Here is a 23,019-nt window from a genome sequence, read left to right on the forward strand (position 1 = left end):
CACACACAAACAAGTACACACTCACACAAAAAGTGGTTCCATCACTTTAGAGGAAATTCAATTTCACATACCTTACCCTCACTTAACCTTAAATGAAGTATTCCTCTCAGAATGTAAGGATTTACATTATGGGGACCTGTCCCCAAAAAGGAACGTGTCCCCACAATGTGACATACACATACACAGACACACACACACCCAAGCAGATAAACCTGCTCAGCGTAAAGAATCTGCTCACACACGTTGTTCTCTGAAACTGATGGACTAATACTTTATTTAAAAGGCTCAATCCATGATCAAATGTAAACAAAATAGTTGAACCACTATCAAAATGAATAACACAGTATTAGATCGTGCAATCAATCAATGATTTCTCAATACACAGATTAATACAAGACTGGGTGACAGGATTCATGTTTTTCTTTACATTAGTTTGAAAATAGAACAAGAATGTTAATAGGATCCGGTTTTTACACTTATTTTTTAGCAAATTGACATGCATAAAAACAATGTAAACACTGAGTACAAGAATGAGACTGGAATTAAATAAATGAATTTCTGTTTCCAAAATAATGAAAGGGAGTGATGTCCACCCACATCTATTAAAGCCAGACACTACGCTGACTCAGCTGTTGGGGGCCAACAGATTCTAACTGCGTCATAGCCCTTAGAAACTTGAAATACCAGCCACGTGGTCCACAATATTGGTGCTTTGTATAGAAGCAGAATAAATGCTGCTGATATTAAAACATTGCTGGTTTCTTGTGGGGTAAACATTAGCTGTCCTATAATTGTTCCCATGGCAAATTCAACATAATACATTTGTTTAAATTAAATAGCTTCTACTTTGTTAATATTTCTTGTTCTGTTAGGCTAAGGTGAATGTTCACTTGTGAAGCACATCATGAGATAGCTGCTGTGTGTACATAAAGTATTTAATGGAAGTTTAACAGCGACAACAAAACAAAACATCAAAAACTTGTGCCAAGACCGTCCCAAAACTAGGTGATTGGATTAAAAAAAGATTAAAATATCTTACCTTACATACCAAAGACAAGCACTTAAAAATGTGCTTCATTTGATGTACATTAGACCACATTTAGTTCTTTATTAAGTCCCCTTAAAAAGCCTACACAAAGATTTAAAAACACCTTAAAAAAACGAAATCTGAAAACATTCAGAGAACACGACAACACAAAATAAAGACATTGTTCGGTTTGCAGAACTAGCAGCTTCTTAACAAAAGTCCCTTTTGAATTGCAGTTTTTAGATAAACATTTATCGTTGATGAAAGAGCCCCCTCATGTTACAACTCAGAGTCTGCAGTTACACGTGATAGCAACTAGGAGAGTCAGATCGTATGTGTTTCTCTAAAATCAAAGCAAACACTTTCGGGGGGTTCTTTATTTTTAAACATTCTGCTAGCAAAAATCGGTGTCTGTGTGAGGACGTTACTAAACTGCATCGCCACATTCCTTGTCCACATGTATTGAGTTACTCTGTAAACAATTACAAAAATATCAATTAAGATCCAACGTCAAACACAACAGCCTCTCATCAAGATTTATCAGAGAGACTCCAATGCTGACCAGGTGCACAACAGTTCAATTAAATAGAGCGCAGTGTACAATTACGGCTCTGACTGGATGTGCATTTTTCATGTGCAAAATCTATTGAAATGTTTCCCTTTGCATTTGTCCCTCCACCCAGGAGGTGATGTTTTTAGCTGGATGTCAGAAAAACTAAAGCCCCGATTTTTAAGAAACATGGTGGAAGGGTGTAGCAGGGGCCAAGGAAGAACCCACCCTCCAAAAGGTTGTTTCACTTCTGCGTGATAGGGCTTCTGTGCTGCATTCAAGAAGTGTCGGAATAATCAGACCGTATGCGGAGGAAGAGGAGATGAAACTAGAACTTATTTTCTGACTCGGAGCAGGAAAAGCATATTTCCCAAGAAATATTGCAGCTTGTTCCTTTAAGGGTGTTGTCCCATTCACTTTGATGCTAATGACCGTACCATACGGCTCTGACACGGTTACCATGACGACCATACCAAGCTGGTTCTGTCGCATGGGAGTTTTAAACCACTTCTGGTGTGTGAGACATAAATCCCTTTATAAATTAAAAAAGGAGATGATAACATATGAATGCAAGTGAATGTCTTTCAGGGAGGGACACTCTTCACAGTGATTGGCTGGTCAGACCCACATGGGGCGGGGCTGACTGAGATGTTTGTGGAGCCACTGTGGCACCGTCTGGTTCTCAGCAATGTTCTCACACAAATGTTTGTGGGACATAAAGACTGGGAGTGATGGGGGGGGGGGGGGGGGGGTTCACAGTGACGTCAGATCCTGGACCTCCAGCAGCATGGCGTCCTGCTCCGTCCTCAGCTGGTCCCGCGCCTGCAGGCGGCCCACCAGGTCTGAGCTCAGGTCTGACGGGACACATGCAGAATCATACGTTTAGAATGCAGTTTCATTAAGACACAGATTCAGAGTCAGCATGGAGTTATTGCCAGGTGCATACAGAAGGAATTAGCTTTGGTGTATGGTTGGGCAAACATAAACAACAAGAGGAAATAAGTGTCCACACAACCTCTTTTTAAATCTGCACAACGCTCTCCACTTTGAATATAATATGTCAGATTTTAAGAGAGGTAGGGATATATACAGGACTCAGTTTAAAAAAAGATGATGTTTGTGGGGTGGGTTAGTGTCAGTGTATACTGTGTGTGTGTGTGTGTGTGTGTACCTTGTATGGTTTTGCTGAGAGACGTACAGAGAGCATTCAGGTCCTTTAGACTGAAGTTCTCTAAATCACTGCGCTCCACATGTCTTCTCTGGACCTCAGGATCACTACCAGCTGCAGCCTGAAGGGGGGGGGGGGGGGAGGAGAGAGGGAGGAGAGAGGGATGAGAGAGGAACGAGGGATCGGAATAGAGCGGGGGGAGTAGAGAAGAGGATGGAAGGAGATGTGGGGAAAGGGGAGGCAACAAGAGATGAGGATGATAATAAAAAGGATGAATGGAGAGGTCCAGATGAGAATGAGAGCAAAGAGAACAGAAAGAGGAGACAGAGATGAGGAGGAAGGGAGGATGAATGGACAGAGGAGAGGAGGAGAGAGTAGAAAAGGAGAGGAGAGAGCAGAGGATGGAAGGAGAGAACAGGTAGAAGATGAGAAGGGAGGATCAAGGAAAGGATATAAAAAGAGAAAAGGAGACTAGATAGAAGCAGAGAATGAAAGGAGAGGGGAAAGGAGAGGAGAGGATGAAAGGAAGAAAGAGAGGAGATAGAAGCAGGGGAAAGGAGGAGAGTAGAGCAAATGAGAGGCAAACAATGTGAAGGTGGGATCAAGGAAAAGAGGTGCGAGAAGAAAGGGAGAGGAAATAAGGACAGAATGAAAGAGGGTCTTGGCTCTCACCAGGGTCTTGTGGTCCGTTCTCAGTCTGTCCCTCAGGTTCCTCAGAGTGTTCCGGAAGCCTCTGGACTTTGGTTTCTCCAGCTTGGCAGCAGGCTGAGGATTCTTCTGGACCTGCACCGTCCCTCTCTGGATCAGCAGGGGGGGTGGGGGGGGGGGGGCAACAGGTTACCAACCACAGGCTCAGCAGGTTCATCTACACTGTGTTCTGTTTGAGGATCTGCCGTTAGTTACCCGTGTGCTGCTCTCCTTACTGATGTCGCTCTCCTTCTCCTCCTCCTCCTCACTCTCACTGTCGTTGATGAAGCACAGCTGAAGGTTCATCTGGGTCTGCAGCCTGGAGGATACACAGCAGATACAATCATGCCCCAGGAAACAAACACAAGTGGGAGAAGTGTCAAATATACAAACCATGGGGTTTCAAACGCAGCATACACAGCTACATCTGGTGGCCTGCAGACATTATTGCAGCCCTTCAAGACTGGAGCCAAAGCATTACAACACCGCATAGCTTTTTTAAATATAACTCATTTTTAAAGATGTTTTGCTGAGCATTATAATACATGGAAAACTCTTTCACTGCACATTAAGATCGTTCAGTCGTGCATCAACCAAGAAAGAGAGAGGGAACACTTTGTTTGATCATGAGGCCCAATGGTACTGTTCAATTGGCACAGTAGACCTCAGTGTTGATTGGCTATTGCTCGTAGTCTGCCACCAATCAGATGGTGCTGTGGGCGGGACAACGAGCGAGACTACAGAGTGGTGACTTACTACAGAAAGAGTAGCTCGTTCTGTTTCATTCAACTTTTTCAGTTGCCATTTGTCCTCACATAAAAAATAGATTACGATGAATTTAAAATGCAGATTATTGTTGCTTATAACAGGTAGATCAATAGAAACATATCATGTTACTTTCACTGACTTTTATATATTTAAATGGGACTTTAGAGCGACTAATCTGCTCTGTATTAAAGGGCCCATGTCATGCTTTTCCGGTTATTACCCGTCCCCTTGTGTGTTATGAAGGTTTTTATGCATGTAAACGGTGTGCAGAGTCAAAACCCTCAAAGTACACCCTGTAGCGAGTAAAACTCTAACACAGAAAATACCTCCCCAAAACGCCTCGTTGGAGATACGTCATTGTCCATTTGATTCTTCCGGGTACCGCATGATGTCATGCGGTACCCGGAACAAAATGGACCAATCCGGAAGAGCTATGGCCACACCCAGCGGCGCTGGCCGCACCCTCTGCCAGCCTAACATTTACTGTTGGAAGCTCTGGTTCAGTTCACAATCGATCCAGTCATGCCACTGCCAAGGACCTGTTTCCTGAAATGTGAGGAGAAATCTGAGCTGTTTGTCCTACCGACGGAAGAACCACGACGAAGTCAGTGGTTGAAATGTCTTTTTAACACTGTTCCTTCAGAGGTTCGAAGAACGTTACTGTGTGCGCGGCATTTCACAGACGAAAGCTTCCAAAACATTGCCCAGTTTGAGGCCGGATATGCACAGCATTTGAAACTGAAGGACGATGCTATTCCTAGTTTGTTTGGACCGTTTGGAACAGGGGAAGATTCGGGTACACAACCTGTAAGTTTGCATTGTTATTTGTGTATTTATCAAAGAAGACTGTTTAAATGTGTAAACTGTGTCGGACTGCTAAGCCATTGACACAGTGCTAACTGTGCTAACTAAGTTGCTAGCATTTCCATATATCAACTCTAATATCAGCAGATGGCCTTACATACATGCATCTCATAGCAGGAGAATGTCTGCATTCACACACGAAATACTCAGACAGTATACTCCGGGTGATTTATCGTACGGTCAGTCGCGAAACGTAATTACATTATAGCTGGCGTAGCGTGTATGCTACCGAGCTAACCAACGGAGCTAGCCATGGGTTTGCTCGGGAAAACATTTTTGTTATGCCAGCTACAATGAATGTAGCAGACTACCCGTATAAGATTGCAATTGTAAACACGTTCTTGCTAGCCTAATATGAATCACTAGCTAGTTCATAGTGGTTTTATTACACTAAACAAGCCCAGCTTACTGGGCTAACGACGTTGCTAGCGATTAAATATATCAACTACAATGTCAGCAGATGGCCTTACATGTTTGTCATGGCAGGAGAATGTCTGCAGTCACACACGGAATACTCATACAGTATACTCCGGGTGATTTACCGTACATTGTGACAGTACATGTACATACTGCATGTATAGCTAACGAGGCTAGCTATACATGCTAGCGGAAAACAATGTATTCATGCCAGTTACAATGTATGACCGAACGTAGCAGACTACCCGTATAAGATTGCAATTATAAACACGTTATTGCTAGCCTAATATGAACCACTAGCTTTTGTTCATAGTAGTTTTATTACACTCCATTATAGTTGCCGTTCCTCCGAGCTACCGTTCATATCGTGTTTGCTACCAAGGTAAACAAGAAAGCTAGGTTAGCATATTAGCTGGAAAGCTTACTGTGTTGATTAGATGGATGGATTAGATAGATCCACACTCCTACCACAACTACTACTAACGAATCTAAAACAACTAAGTTTCTCTAATATTTTGTGATTTGCATTTGATTTCGTCCAGCCAGATCCTGCCGGACAATACATGACGGGGACGGGACTACCACACTGATGCCTCGTCCTAAAAAGCCCCGGCTGCGATAGGCAAGATGCCGACAACGGGGAGGAATGGATGATATACCGTGTATATATGTATATTTATGTTCATTTTGTACATTTCTAAAAATAAAGTTTACTTAGTAGGCCTATCCTTTCTTCCCTGAATTATTTGCTCCTATAACATATCATTCATATATAGCAAACCATGATTTGATTTCTCATCAAACAGTAGTAGTTTATTACAGGTAAAAATAACTTACTCTTCTATAACAACAGTTGTAGGTACAGTTCGGTTAGTTAGCGTATCAAATATACGGCTGTACCGACGCCATTATAAGACTGATGTTCCGCTCAGATCGAGCCGAAAAAAGCACTGTTAAACATGGGCGGAGCCTCTCTGGTGGTTGACTAATCAGAACAGAGTGGCCGAGCTGACCAATCGGAGCACACTAGGCTCACAGGGAGGGGGGGGCAAGAGCTCCAACGAGCCGTTTAGTGGAGAGAGTGAATACTGCTGAATACACATACTTTACAGAGATGCTGTATGAGAAACCAATGTAAGTTTGGAAAATTGCACAGTATAAATCTATTTTAGTATACCTCAACAATGGAATTATGATCAGTGGAAATGGCCATGACATGGGTCCTTTAAAGTTAATTGAGACACTCAAAATGAAAATGTATTCCAGTTCAACTAGATTTAGATTTCTTCTTATGCTTTCTCAACTTCACGCACCAAAGCGCTACAGTTAGCTTTGGGGGTGTCAGGCTAAGAGGTGATACACACCAATCCCAAATGACATCACACACATGATGCAATGCTCATGAGTAATCGGCTGTGTTGAGGTGTGTGTGTGTGTGTGTGTGTGTGTGTGTGTGTGTGTGTGTGTGTGTGTGTGTGTGTGTGTGTGTGTGTGTGTGTGTACCTGGAGGTGAGAGCCAGCACGTGGCTGTTGCAGGCGTCGTCCCCGTCCTCCCAGCTCTCTGACCTCCTCCCTCTCTCCTCCGCCCAGCTCTCTGACCTCCTCCCTCTCTCCTCCGACCAGCTGACCGGAGCTCTGCCTCGCTCCAGAGAAACTCCACTCTGAAGACAGGAGAGTTACAGGGGGGTGGGGGGGGGACAATGGGATTTATTTTGAGGTCTTTTTATTTCTGTGATTGCCATTTCTTTAGAATGACTGTTTAATAATAGCATCATGTCCAATAAAAACAATTCTGGAAAAGGATTCAATAATAATTCAAGTCTGAGTAACTCAGTATTTCATGTTAACATTTATTTGAATTTTTCTTTTTTATAATCATTTTTTAAATCGTTTTTATATTAGTAATTACATGTGTTCCTTTTTAGCAGAGCTGAATTGGGTCAAAACGTTTTGATCATTGGAAAAGATGTAATGTATTTAGAAGGCTTGATCCTGAATTTAGAAAAATAAAATGATGAACTCCAACAAAAAAATAAGTATTTGAAAAGTTATTTCAGGTTGAGTATTATTTTGATTCAGATTAGCAAAATCATATTTCACTTTTATTTATATTTTGATGTTTGATTCCTCCTTTCTTTCTCGTTCAGATTTTTCATGATCAAATTGTATTTTTTTTTTCATTCAGATCCTTTTTTAATTTTTTAATTTCAGACTTATGGCCCTGATGTTGAGTGGGGGCGGGCTTTAAATGAGAGGGGCTTGGAATCTTGAGTGACAGGCCTTACGTAGTCATGTTGCCTTCAGGAATTGTAGGAAATATTGCTCAACACTTTCTACACACAACTCTGACGGTAAAAGAGCAATGACAATATTCTATCATTCTGGCCCAGATTTAGCTCCATACTTTTCTACAAACCCCTCATGGCAATAAGCCTGATTCTGATCCAGAGTGTTGCCTCTTAAGTAGGAGAAACTCTCATAACAACAGGCTGCATCAGTCCTAACTAGAACCAGGAGAGTTCTATGACCCTCAATAAAAGTGGGAGTTCCCAGCACTAAACCCCCCCTCTCCCAGATAACACCCGCTGACCTTTGCCCTCTTCTCCTTATTCTCTTCCTCCTGCTTCTCCAGCTCAGCGATGCGCAGGCTCAGTGCCTCCCAGTGCATGATGGGAAGGCCCAGGTTGTCCTCGCCGTAGCCTTCCTGCCACACCATCGCCGCACACTCTGAATCCTCCTCCTCCTCCTCTTCCTCATTGTCGGCGTCTTCATCACTCCTCCGGTCGTCCTCCGCCTCGTTGCTCTCCTTCTCCTCCCCCTGCTGCCGCTGTCTCTCCTTCTCCCCCTCCATCTTTAAAGACAAGTATACGGGTTCAAGTCTTTACAGAGCACTCTTTCTATGAAACATGAGGCATAATGCTAAGAGTCTTAAATGATTGTAATGATGTGGATGTAGGAAAACAAGATGTTGCAAGCTATCTACAATCAGGACTGCAGCTAGGGATGGGTAAGTACTATCAGTATTGTTATCCGATACAAGATATTGTATTAGAATGTGCAATATGTTCAAATAAATGTGGTTTTTGTCTTGTATTGAAGGATGCATTACATCAAAGTGATGTCAGTTTTCTGTATTTAACAAACTTTTCTAGCCGTTCTATTATCTGCTTTTTACTTTTCATTCGATTCTTGTTTCTGTTGACTTTTTATGAATAATAAAAAATGTTGTCTAAGTAACAATGGTCAACCCAAACAAAGTTGGATAACGATAATGAGCTATATTGTAACACATTTTGGTAGATTTGTTTTCTAATCCATATTGCCTAGCCCTAATGCTCATTCTGGGAATTTGGAGTTCTTAGCAATTTGCTGGAAGTCCTTACCGTCGGGCCAAGACAAATACCCAATCTGAATTTCTCCAGCAGCTTTATTTCTGCCAGTGTGAAAACCGATTTCCCAAGATGTGACTATTTCCAGTCCAGATAGATGGATTTGTGGAACAGCAATCTCAACGGATATAACTGATAAAACATTAGGTAGATCGGGTAGGATTGTAAAACACTTTTCCATTTTGTGAAACATTCAAGAGAGGATCTAAAATTCTTAATTAAGTGTTTTTTAAATGAGTGATGCTCATGGCTGCATAATATATATATTTTTCCCTCATCATAACAATGTAATTTTTACTTAACATTGCGATAAACTGCCATACTGCTCCTTAGGATTTTTTGAGTCAGTTGAAAGAGAGACTCAGTTACAAATTTTTGATACAACAGGCAACTTGTGTTTCAGTAGAATAGTTTACGCAGCAGAAAGGCAGAAGTGAGTCTGTGTTCTACTATCATTGTATTACGTAATATCACGATATTGAAGATAATGCTCATGTCATATAATACAGAATATTAAAAGTAACAGTTACAGAAAGCTCTGTCTCGTCAGATTTAAAAATATGCATATTTCTATATAAACAGTTCATTATTTGAATCCAAATTCAGACTCTTTAGACTAATTCAGATAAAGATTTGATGTTGCTATACGTGTTTACACAACATTCAAATCTCTTAGCCTATAGGAAACCAATATATTCTTAAGGTTGTGAAAGGTATGTATTGTATTTCATTAGAAGCAGTGTTGGAAAAAGTACTCGGATCCTTTACTTAAGGAAAAGTACAAATACTATGATTTTAAAGTACTCCAAAACAAGAAAAAGTCCTGATTTCAAAATGTTACTCAAGTAGAAATACCAAAGTATTCGCTTCAAAATGTACAAAAGTCAAGTAATCATTCTGCACAATTAGCTATTTCTGAATAATATATAGTACAGTAGTATTATCAGCTAAATATACTTTAATTATCTAAAGTAAAAGTACTTGTTGCAGAATGGATATTTTCACAGTAAAATATTATTATGTTTAATATATTATCCTTTTTTTAAACCTGTAAGAGCATTTTAGTATTATAGTTTGTCAATGTGGAGCCATTTAGATACTTGAAATACTGTGTATATTAGCAGTATAGTACTGCATTTTACCATATCGGCAAATCATGTGTTTTATATGTACAAAGTATCTATGAGTGTTACATAAATGTAGTAAAAAGTACAATATCTGCCTCTGAATGTCGTGGAGTAAAAGTATAAAGTAGTATTATTACATGGAAATACTCAAGATCCTCACAACTATACTTAAGTACAGTCCTTGAGTAAATGTACTTAGTTACTTTCCACCACTGAAGGTATTGCATTAGAAGCTAGTGTACTGTTACTGGTTTGAATCCAGTGGTGTAATGTGGTAAATGTACTCAAGTACTATTTTATGCTACTTTATATTTCTACTTCACTACAATTTGAAAGACAAGTAATACAACAATAATTTGACAAAATGTTCAACTTGTTACTTTAAAGATTCAGATTATTAGACAAAATGTAAATAAACTAAGAAATATACCATGCTATATAGTATATAGTTAAAATACCCAGCAGTAGTATATAAATGAAATGAAAATTAGCTCTACTTTAACACATTATTGCTAAATTACTTGATAATCCAGTAATTTAATATATATGATTCTGAAATGGCACATTAGGCACAATAAGTACTTTTGCAACGTTTGATTTTGATTGCAATACTTAAGTCAATTGTCTTAAGTTATATTATGAATGCAGAACTTTTACTGGAAACAAAGTGTGGTACTTCTACTTTTACTGAAGTAAAGTATCTGAGTACTTTCTCCACCACTGCCTGTAGGGAACGCATATTCTAAAAGTAGTGTATCAATACTGACAGTTATGTATTGTATTGCATTGCATTAGAAGCTGCTGTTAGACAAACTAAATGTCTATCCAGTACGTTAAATTCAAACATGCAACCAGGAACATAACGGATACATATTAAAATGTTGAACAGTTAGTGAAAAAAGTCACTCTTGGTGTGGTTGGACCACAGACTGTGTAAAGGGTTGGACTCTCATGAGTTTCTAAACACTTAACGGTCGTGTCTAAGATCAACGTTAGACTAACCAGCGTGTTTGAGCGCTGTTTTAATGTTCCACGCCAGACATTAATGGGTCAAAAGTAACTTACCACAGAATATAAACACAGCTCAAGAGTTGTCTTTGTCAGAGAAGTAGAAGACAGTTTTGCCACATAACAGCCTGCTAGCTCCTTCAGCTCCTCCTTGTTATCTCCCCGTCCCTTCCATCAGGAGCTCACTCCCTGCAGAAGAAGCTGGAAAATGTCCGAAAGGCGGCTCTCATCTCCCGCTCTCAGTCTGCCGGCTGTCTCACACTGTGTCCCGGCGGTTAGGAGCTCTTTTTGCCTATTATAATGGCAGATATCCACTCATTCTTAGTCCAAACACACAAACAAAAGACACAAACTTCAGGAATTTCACGGAGGAAAAAGTTGGCAACTGGAAATTCGAGTCTTCCATTTCCTGTCAGTCCCTTCAAAATAAAAGCATGTTTGAAGGTTAGCTTACTTCATCCAAAAGCAGCTAGCTAACCTCTGTCCAAGGTTGGACAATATAAACAGTGGTGGAAAAAGTGTTCAGATTCTTAACTTGAGTAAAAGTACTAATACCACTCTATAGAAATAGTTAATTTCCAGTAAAAGTACTGCATCAAGGAGTGATACCTAAGTAAAAGTATTAAAGTACAATAAGGAAAATGTACTAAAAGTATTGGCAGTAGAAGTACTAATTGCAGAAAAAACAAAAAATATATTTAAATATTTTAACGCAAAAGTAGAAAATATTCTGTGAACTATTTTTGAACAAATAACTTCTTAGCAACATTTCCGCCGATTAATTTATTGTTACCGCACTTGTGGTTTAAGTCACTGAAATATAATGTTTGATGGTTTATACCAAATAATCATAAGGTAAAAGTGTTTTTATTGTGTCTCAAAATCAGAATTTATAAAGTAACTAGTTAATGATCTGTAATTTGAACTACTTTTTTTTGTGGATATCTTAAAGGGGCCCTATTCTGCTCATTATCAGGTTCATATCAGTATTTAGTGTCTCTACATGTCTCCATGATTTAATGTTCAAAAAGCTCTTTATTTTTCTCATACTGCCTGTGCTGCAGCACCTCTTTTCACCCTCTGTCTGAAACCAGAGCCCAGTCTGCTCTGATTGGTTAGCTGGCCGGCTGAGTCATTCTACAGAAAAGGTGGAATCTGGGTGATACAAATCTGCTGAAATATATTCCTTATAAACACATCTAAAACCTGTTAAATAGCAATAACTAACTCTTAACTTGATGAATCCACAACAAGTAGAGCTTAAATGTAGGGTAGGTAAGTTTGAGAAACCGGCACAAAAAAATACACAACCGGAGAAAATCTGCCACTTCCTTATAGAGCCCCTCCTCCAACACACACGAACGCGCACATGACCAATGAGGGCACGAGATGAGTTTGTGCACAGATGGAAGGCTGACAGGCAGGTAGGCCATCTAGTTATTTTAGCCGGGCCGGCTAAAATGATTGGTCGTACTTTTTACAGTATTACGGCTTCCACAGATGAAATTTTGTTATGGATTTTTTGTCAAAGCACTTAAGATATTCATTGCTATCGGGATGTTAAGAGCATTCCATGGAATATAACAAAAAGTGTATCTCGAGCCGGTTTCTCAAACTTACCTTTAAAGTATTTTTATTATTTTTATTATTTGTATACATTATACAAAGCTTATTTATATAGGAACGTCACTGGTGTTACGTGTTACCAGGAAGAAGAGTAACACCAGTGACGGTAACACCAGTGACAATTTGGAGAAAAAACTACAATTTTAACCAAATGGCTGCCATGTGTCAGACCAAATATGGCTTCAGTCAATATCAAAATCGTTTAACTCTTCAATACAATACATTTTCCCATTCAAATGTTCACCCCTAGGGCTATGCAATGAGTAACACTAATGACAGACTTGAAAGACATTTGAAGATAAAATGACACATTTAACAAACAAAGTAAGAAGTATCTGACTTCCCTTATGTCTTTGTCCACTGCACTGCCTCAAAGGATCTCTTGTTACAGGAAGCACTTCAGAGACAGTACATTATTTCAAAAATAAAAGCGTTTTGTGTAGCAGTAACACCAATTACGTAATTTTGGGTGACTGACATTTATTTGATATTATTAATAATAATTTGCGTTTTTTTTTTACCATTTCAGTGTTATATTTAATGTATGTAATGTTATGTAAATATGAATGAGATTTATTTATTGAAAAAAAAATCTTTTAAAGTGGACCTACCATGCTATATTTGAATAATATAGTGTAGGACCATACCTATATAAGGCATATTTATACTTTTTTTTTTTCAAAATACCAAACAGATCATGCATTTTAGCCATGCCTCATTTTGCTCAATTTGACAATTTCTAGCTCTGGGCAGATTCAGTGAGAACAGCATCATCTACTGGCCTGGCATATGTACTACAGCGTCTCCAGCGCTTTCGAACGGCAATGGCCGTGGCTGTCTCCTCCTGATTGGTGGAGTTGGCCCAATAGCCGTAGCGCCACCGTCCTGACGTCAGGACAGTGTTCAAATCTGGATCAGTTTTTATCAGATCCGTTGCAGCCCCTTTTTTAGAGATTTGGGTATGGAGGAAAATAGAGAGGGTTGTGTTTTCTGACACTTGGTGAGTTCCCTGGAACACCGGGGACACATATTCATGTATAAAAGACGTACAAAAGTGCATTTTGCATGATAGGTCCCCTTTAAATTAAAACTATAGGCTCCACTTCCATGTATGATCAAAGTGACAAGGCAGTTACTTGAACTTGGCATTTTAAATAAATTGCAATTTATGTATAAAACCATTTTTTCAATTTTTTTAATTTAGTACCATTGCAAAGACAATCTCTATTTATTCAACATATATAATGAATGTGAGTATTAGGCCAACGTCATGTATTTTGGTGTCTGCAAAAGTAAGTGACAGTACTTCCACCTTTTCTGTAGAATGACCCGGCTCTGTTGTGATTGGTCAACCGCTTAGAGATGTCCCGCCCCTTAGCCTATCACGTACAATGAATGCTTCTCAATTCTCAAATTTCCCCTCCTCGACTCCTATCCTCGTGTCTTAGTCCCGCCCACAGGAGATGCGAGCGGAGGAGTCGAGGAGGGGAACCGAGGAGAGAGGAGTGGAAGCTGTGGCCGTTTCTCAATCGCGAGGATATTGGCTTCCAAGCCAATATTTCAAGGATGCTACGTCATCGAGTGCCGCCGAAGGACTGTTCCAATCTCCAACATACTTGGAATTCCACCGAGGCCGCGTCCTTGGTTTGGGGGAAATTTCGAGGCTGCACATGGGTAGACTTCGCGTCCTTAAAATCCCCACAATGCTTTGCGCATGGACCAATTTCCCCAAATCTGTGGCGGAAGATGTAAGGCGGGGCCTCTCATATGACGCACACCTGCACACTTGCTAGCCTGTTCCACTCTTTGTTTTCCGAATGCCAGGAAGTATTCTTGCCTTGCTTCTGAAGCAAGATGCTCGGCTCGGCTGTGCTACCAAGCCAGCATCCTCGCGATTGAGAAACGGCCAGAAGGCGTTTAGAGAAATGAGAAATCCTCTCCTCTGAGCGGTCATTTCAAAGAGACGTCCATTAATGATGACAGGAGGCACAGCCCTCTGTCTGATGGACAGATGTGTTCATGACGACTTATATATTTACTTTTAATTCATTCACAGTGCGGTATAATGAGACAATAACAGGCTACAGATGCGGACATATACACACATATATATTTATATAAATATATACAATTTCAGAATCAAGCAAGTATGAGAGCACTCTCATAATAACGTAACACAATCAGAGACTGGATATATCAGTATATAATATATATCAGGATATAGCCGTTGTGTATTCTATTATGTGAAGCACTAAATGGTTGTAGAAAAATATCGACTCTTTGTTTGTAGATATCTACTAAACTAAAGCATACAAATAAAGAGAGTAATGTAGGCCTGTTATACTGAGTGATATATATTATACACACTGTTCTGCTTTCTACACGGACCTCACAGCTGTTCTCACTGTAAACATCGCGTCGCGATGAAAGCAGTTAATAAAATATGAATGAAGGCTTCTCATTTCATCAATTCCCCCTCCTCGACTCCTCGGTCCTCCGGTAGTGACCCGGAAATGGATTTCAGCGCGCCATGTTGAAGGACATCTCATTTCTCTAAATGCACATCGAGGACCGAGGATCGAGCGTCGAGCGTCGAGGAGGCTCTCTGGAGGAGCTATAATCGAGGATACACTGATGGGTCCTCCACGGCTCCTCCGCGGATGTATTTCCGGCAACAGTAATGTTTCAAAGAGTCGTGACGCACGGACGGACTGATTTCAGCCAATGACAGCTCTGCATGCATCCCCTGGATATTATTTTATTAACTGCTTTCATCGCGACGCGATGTTTACAGAGAGAACAGCTCTGAGGTCCATGCAGAAAGCAGAGCAGTGTGTATTGTAGTGATCACTGTTTATCACTGTTTATCATAATTCACTCATGGAACTACAGGTTGGGGGTATTGTTTCCGCACGGACATATATGTTGTTGACTGTACTTATTGAGTGCCCTCCTTGCTTATTCCTCTTTGCTTCCCGGGCTGTGACCCGGCAACATGTGGTTTTCTGCTGCTTAATAAAGCCAACTTTGCACCTTCGATGCATCGCCTCCGACTCCCTTCTCTCGGCACTACACTGGTGACCCGGAAGAGCCAGACTTCTTTTTCATGGAACTGTTTCTTCGGGACACATAACAGCTCACAGCTAACGACGACAGCTAACAGCTAGCAGCTACCGACGACTAACAGCTAACGGCTAGCAGCTAACGACGACTGACAGCTAACGGCTAGCAGCTAACGGCTGACTGCTTCCATCTGTTAACATCTGACTGTTAACCCTTTTTGGTGGTGCCGGAGAGGAGGTTCGACCAAATCTGGTTGAACTCGTGTGGATCCTCTCACAATTTTGCCCATTTGTTTTTTGATCGTGGACAGGACAACCTTTTTGAGCTTTTCCTTGGTGCCTTAGAGGAGGTTCGATCATGTCTGGTCGGCCTCGTGTGGACCCTCTCGCTTTTTCACCACCTCGACGGCGGTTTCGGACGTCGCCCACGTTTTCATCGGCGCCTGGGTGGCGCACTTCCTGACCCTGTCTCGCCTCGACAGTTTTGTACATCGCCCATGCTTTCATCGGCCCATGGGTGGCGCGCTTCGGGACCCTGTCTGGCCTCTTCCCTCGCCTCTGCAACATCTTCGGACGTCGCCCACGCCTTCATCGGCCCGTGGGTGGCGCACTTCTGGACCCTGCCTGGCCTCTCCTCTAACTGCGGCTCACGGTTCGGCTCACGGTTCGGCTCGTTGGGCCCCTGCCCTCTCCTGCGGCCTCCTTCCGACGGCCCGTTCCATGGCCCGTTCCATGGCCCGGTCCTCGCCTGCGGCCCCACCCTCCTCGGCCCCTGTGGTGCTTCCTCCTGGTCGCGAGGATTGTGTCCATGTTTGAATTCTGGGGGGGCTTGTGTAGTGATCACTGTTTATCATAATTCACTCATGGAACTACAGGTTGGGGGTATTGTTTCCGCACGGACATATATGTTGTTGACTGTACTTATTGTGTGCCCTCCTTGCTTCTTCCTCTTTGCTTCCCGGGCTTCAAGCCGGCAACATGTGGTTTTCTGCTGCTTAATAAAGCCAACTTTGCACCTTCGATGCACCGCCTCCGACTCCCTTCTCTCGGCACTACAGTAAAATATATATCACTCAGTATAACAGGCCTACATTACTCTCTTTATTTGTATGCTTTAGTTTAGTAGATATCTACAAACAAAGAGTCGATATTTTTCTAAAACCATTTAGTGCACATAATAAAATACACAACGGCTGTATCCTGATAGTACAGTAGGGCTGTACCCGAATAGTATAATAAAGTTATAGTAAATAATAACAAATTCCAGTGTTAGAATTCCATAATTCCATATTCATAAATAAAATGAGATGCAAATAACATTTTCTTGGCTGTGGACTTGTACTCTACATAATTATGTTGAGCTCATGGTAATCTAATTCAATAAACAATAACTGCAATGAACAGATAGCATTTTCTGACTCGTAAAATGATTGGATATGGTGTAATTTGGCAAATTATTCTGTGTTGAAAAATGTATATCTTTAAAAACTGCGTTGGTGTATTAGGGCGGGCCATACTAATTTTTCTTGTAAATCGATCGAGAGGGGTGTTCAAATAACGTATTTTGGTGTGCAGAACACAAATCTATTTAGATGCTTTTATTTTGAAGTTGTTGCTATGGAAACAACATGACGGAGAAAAAAGTAATATCTTCTACATATAATAACGGACAAAGTAAAGAATGAAGTGTATGTTTAAATGTTAGCACCCCCCGAAGAGGCTCAAGCTCTTACGTTGAGTCTGGAGTTTCAATACATTCGGAATTTGACCGTGTAAAATGTCCTCTTGGGTTACCGTACAGCCAATGCGTGACGTCATTGGTAAGCGTAACGGACCCCGAACACATCTGGTAGGCCAAACACATATGGTACCTACACCGGCGCCAGTGAGCAGTTGGGGGTTAGGTGCCTTGCTCAAGGGCACTTCGGCAGTGGCCCAGGAGGTGAACTGGCTCCTCTCCAGTACCAGTCCACACTCTGTATTTTTGGTCCAATCGGGACGTGAACCGGTGACCCTTCGGTCCAAAGTCCAATCCCCTACAGACTGAACCACTGCCGCCTCCTGTCTTCATTAATGGACGTCTCTTTAAAATGACCGCTCAGAGGAGAGGATTTCTCATTTCTCTAAACGCCTGCTGCTTCCACTCCTCTCTCCTCGGTTCCCCTCCTCGACTCCTCCGCTCGCATCTCCTGTGGGCGGGACTAAGACACGAGGATAGGAGTCGAGGAGGAGGGGAGTCGAGTTTAGCCGGGCCGGCTAAAATGATTGGTCGTGCTTTTTACAGTACTACGGCTTCCACAGATGACATTTTTTTATGGATTTTTTGTCAAAGCACTATATTCATTGCTATCGGGATGTTCATGGAATATAACAAAAAGTGTATCTCGAGCCGGTTTCTCAAAATTACCTACCCCACCTTTAATTGCAGTTCTTGAGTAAATGTACCAAGTCTGAGACAGCACTTTTTTGTATTTCATAGAAGTGCCCGTTATTCTCCTGCCATGCTTTTATTTTTTCGCTCGCATTGTGTTTCCGGTTGGACCGGATGTCAGTTGTCAGCTTGACGCAGTGAGGAGGAGGTGGAGGTGAAGGTGTCCAGTTTCACCCGTTCCCATTATTCTGTCCACTTTCAAATGTGAGGAATGGACAGTTGGTGGTCTTCACGGCTCAGGTCTCTATGTAAACACTTGGTTAAATACTGTAAAGTGCGTCAATAGTGATTGTAGTAATGTGTTTTTATTACATGTACAGCACTTTGGCTCGACCAAAAATCGCTTTTAAATGTGCTTTATAAATAAAACTTGATTTGATTTGAATGTTGCAGCATTGTGCCTGAGAGACATAGAGGACATTTAGAAAACAAAGTGTTTTGTTCCCCCCCCCCCAGCAAGTTCTTGCACGCAGGTAAATGCGACACACCTAGAACCCTTATATAATGACGTCATTATGCAGGCCACACTGGTGCCCACCTGGTTGTATATTCTAAACACACATTTGGCATTATGATAAATATACAATTGACTTTTAAATGTATAAATTGTACATACTTGTATACGGAACAAAGGACTTTTACACTTTATGTGTATTTTTTTAAATAGTGTAATATTGCTTTAGTTAAGTGATTGAAGAGGTGTTGGGACTTGCATCTAGTTTTTTTTGTAGATTTAAGCATTTGTAGATTTAAGTAGCAGTGCAGCAGTTACTCTACCACCCCCTAGTGTTTGCATATGGTGTGTACTTTTTAGACATTTGTACTTTACTTGAGTATTTCCATGTTATGCTACTTTCTATTCTACTCCACTACATTTATTTAATACTCATAGTAACTTTGTACATATAAAACACATGATATACTGATTTGGTATAATGCAATACAGTACTACTAATCTACACAGTATTTCAAGTGTACACATTTGGTCCACATCGACAAACTACAATATTTGTATGCTTTTACATGTATACAAACTGAATAAAATAAAAACAATAATAATGTAATACACAAACATATCCATTCTGCATATAAAGTATTTTTACTTTTGATCTTGAAGTGCATTTTGCTGATAACACTTCTGTACTTTATATTATCCAGAAATGGGCCATTGTGCAGAATGAGTACTTTTACTGTTTGTACTAAGTGTATTTTGATGCTAATTATTTTGTACTTTTACTGCGGTACATTTGTGAAAACAGGACTTTTACTTGTAATACTTCTATTCTATTCTAATAGATTATATTAAAACCATAGTATCTGTACTTATACTTAAGTAAAGGATTTGAGTACTTCTTCCAACACTGGTTTAAAGTAAGGACTTATTTTACTTAAACAAGTAAAGTATTTCTATAAAGTCCTAAGTAAGTGTAGGATGAACATAACTTTATACTTCTACTATATTTCAGAAGGAACAACATTATAGTAGGAGTTACAGTTACTTCTTATGATACTAGAATAAAGCTCATTCCGGTAGAAAGAAAAAATCCTTTCTGTCTTTGGAGCAGCTCCAGACTTTATACCTGATAACATCACACATTTGAGACTTACTTTTAAGTTAACCTTTTTGCCATGAAAGTAACCTATTGGAATTATTCATTTAAACATGCTGTCCAAAATGTTGGTATTTGATTCATTTATTAATTCAATTGACAATAATATGAGTAAACACAAGACTTAAACTATTTAGGACCATTTCAAATTGTTGATAAAAAAAGAAATCGAAAACTTCAAGCTTAAAGGTGGGGTAGGTAATTCACTTCAGAAACACTTTTTGTTATATTCCATGGAATGCTCTTAACATCCCGATAGCAATGAATATCTTAAGTGCTTTGTGGGCCGTCACATTTGACAATAAATACATTTAAAAAATCTCATCTGTGGAAGCCGTAATACTGTAAAAAGCACGACCAATCATTTTAGCCGGCCCGGCTAAAGTAACTGGATGGCCTACCTGCCTGTCAGCCTTCCATCTGTGCACAAACTTATCTCGTGCCCTCATTGGTCATGTGCGCGTTCGTGTGTGTTGGAGGAGGGGCTCTGTAAGGAAGTCTGAAGGAAGAGGCAGATTTCTTTCGGCTGCGTACTTTCAAATTCTAGCGCACTCAAGCTGGTTTCTCCATTCTTATCTACCTACCTTTAAGAAATATGTTATATACATTAAAAGTGTATAATTGGCTATAAACCAAGGAAGGAAAGAGTATTTTACTCTTATAAGTAAAGAGGGGAGGGGGTCATTTATGTGTACGACTAAAAAACACATAATCATCGATCTGAGGCCTTTGTGGGGAGAGAATTGGGTTTTTAGGAAATGTGGATAAGCCGATAATCAGTGCAGGGTTTAATACAATACAACATTCCGAAGTTGCTCTAGGTACAGAGAAAATGCACTAGGGGGCAGCATGAAACCAACATCCTGAGTAAAGGAAAATCTTACATTATGTCTGGAAACATGAGCTTCTCTTTTTCCTCTCATGTGTCCCTTGGGGTCTACAAAACTGGTTCATAATTGATGACAAAAATAAAAATAGTCATGGCAAGTCCCATAATTGTCCCATAATGTTGACATGGTATCTTTAATTACCATGATTCTGTATACATTTACATATTTGTTTTGTTTCGCCTTTTTTCAGAAAATGACACAGCTGTTGGTGCATGCTGGACTCAATAACAGCTCAGTGTGGACAGAAGCAGCAGGGTGTCTTTATTTCTGTTGCTATAGCTTAACCAAGTCAGCATTCATGATACACAGAGACATGGGAAGAGAAGCCTTCAACACGTACAGTACTGGTGACTGGAACAAACAACGATGAGGCAGAGGACTGAAACCAAGTCAAACAAACTGAAAAAGGATTTATGGCACTCATTTTTTGTCAGAATAATATTGCTTTTAAAACACAACCTCTATCCATCATCATTGTTGTTTAATCACGTTATATTTTCACTGCATTTAAATATCAAATATATTCCTTTACTGATATATTTATTGCTAACATTAAACGTACCTAACATTAGAGTTATATTAGTCACTTTGATAATAGTTTTGTTCAAAAGTACAAATTTTACAGAAAATAACAGTCCAAGTTTGGAAGGATATACTGGAAGGACATGCACAAGGATCTGATAGGAGGGCAGGGGAAGGAGGGCTTAAGCGGGGGTCTCCCATTGGATGAGAGGAGCTGTCACTCACACAGCCAGTCACACATGCATTCTTCACTGGTATTTTAGACATCAGATACAATCCTTTATTCATATTTAGTTCTTTTTAAAGCTAGACTAATCTACTCCGGTCCATAAATAGGAGCTTTACATGCCAACAGAGACACTTTGCTGGGACAGCATTCAGCCAATCAGAGCGCTGATTCAGTTCCCTCCTTGTTAATAAAGAAAAATGGCAAAGAGGTTGACAGACAGGTAGTGACACCACACACGCACACACGCACACACACACACACTTACACACACATGATGCACAACACACTCACTGGGGGGGGGGGGGGGGGGGGGGCATTTGAAGTCCTAACTGAATTAAAGTTATTATATTAACGCACATAACATATCCAGTTTCAGGACTCAAAATCAGCTAAACCATTTTTGTCTATTTCTGTTAGCGGATTTGAATTCTACAAATAAAAAATATACAGAAAGTAAATCTATATAAATAAGTCCAGTGTGTAAAATACTTTTTTAGACAATGGTTTTGGGTAAAAAAAAGATTGTATGTTGGTTTGTTGTTATATTCCAACATCGCTAACATTGAAATGATGTAGTTATATTATGTGGTATGGGCAATATAAGCAGGATATTTTTGTTTATTATTAAGTAAGTGAGGTTTTCAACTTTTAATTACGTTTGAATAATTCATCTTCACTGGCACACAGTGTAAGCTGAAACTCACACACAGTTCTTTCGAAGCAGAAGAGTTATGCAATGATGTATTTTTCTGACTGTCTTTTCATCTTTCCATCACATCTCCACCTCTCCTTCTGCCTCATCCACCCCGCCCCCCCTCCTCCTCCTCTGTCCCTTTCTCCTTGCCTCATCTCTGTACCTTTCCACCTCCATTTTCCATCTATCCATCCATCCAGTGTTGGCTGGCAGGCCAGAGGCTGAGCAAGCGCTCTGTCACATTACCCCGCTGCTGAGTGAATTACTCTGCCTCCATTAGACTAACGAGAAAGCAGGAGGACGGAGGAGAGCGATGGGGGAGGGGACCGGGACGAGGCCGAGTAGGGAGGGGAGTAAGGAGATGGATGAGGAAGGAAAGAGATGAGGAAGAGGAGAAAAGTTAGATGGGGTGGAAGGAGAAGGATATGAGTGGAGAGGGTGAAGGATGAAAGGAAGAGAGTGGGAGAGGCAGGAGGGTGATTAGAGAGGAAGATGAAGCGGGAGGAAGACTGAGAGGCGGAAAGCAGGGCAACAGGGCGGTGGTGGTGGAGAGGAACAGCTGCGGGAGGAGAGGGAGGAGAGGGAGGAGAGGGAGGAGAGGGAGGAGAGGGAGGGAGAGGAGAGCTGGTGGAAACAGAGAATGAAGTAAAGAAACAGAGAGGGGACGATCAAAAGTAAAACGAATACAAAAACAGAGAGGACTGTACCAAACAGAGAGGGGGACATGTTATTGGAATACATCACACACACACACACACACACACACACACACACCACACACACACACACACACACACACACACACACACACACACACACCACACACACACACCACACACACACACACCACACACACACACACACACAACACACCACACACACACACACACACACACACACACACACACACACACACACACACACACACACACACACACACACACACAGAA

At 40.8% G+C, this 23,019-nt stretch overlaps 1 protein-coding gene across 2 annotated transcripts; it reads right to left on the reverse strand.

The window, feature by feature from the left end:
• Window positions 1-243: 243 nt before the first annotated feature.
• On the reverse strand, window positions 244-11,424 carry si:dkey-6n21.12 (cilia- and flagella-associated protein 251). Of its 2 annotated transcripts, XM_034149594.1 has the most exons (8): window positions 11,063-11,424; window positions 8,072-8,332; window positions 7,081-7,142; window positions 6,985-7,047; window positions 3,649-3,751; window positions 3,418-3,543; window positions 2,749-2,866; window positions 244-2,431 (listed from the first exon to the last, which is right to left on the reverse strand). In XM_034149594.1, exons 2-8 carry the CDS (start codon window positions 8,330-8,332, stop codon window positions 2,331-2,333), a joined length of 834 nt encoding a protein of 277 aa, XP_034005485.1. In that variant the 5' UTR covers window positions 11,063-11,424; the 3' UTR covers window positions 244-2,330. The 2 variants fall into 2 exon arrangements, with proteins under 2 accessions (XP_034005485.1, XP_034005484.1); XM_034149593.1 differs by having other exon boundaries at window positions 6,985-7,142; window positions 11,063-11,421.
• Window positions 11,425-23,019: the final 11,595 nt, after the last annotated feature.

This window comes from Trematomus bernacchii, unplaced genomic scaffold (genome assembly GCF_902827165.1).
Source record: "Trematomus bernacchii unplaced genomic scaffold, fTreBer1.1, whole genome shotgun sequence".
NCBI classification, from domain to species: domain Eukaryota; kingdom Metazoa; phylum Chordata; class Actinopteri; order Perciformes; family Nototheniidae; genus Trematomus; species Trematomus bernacchii.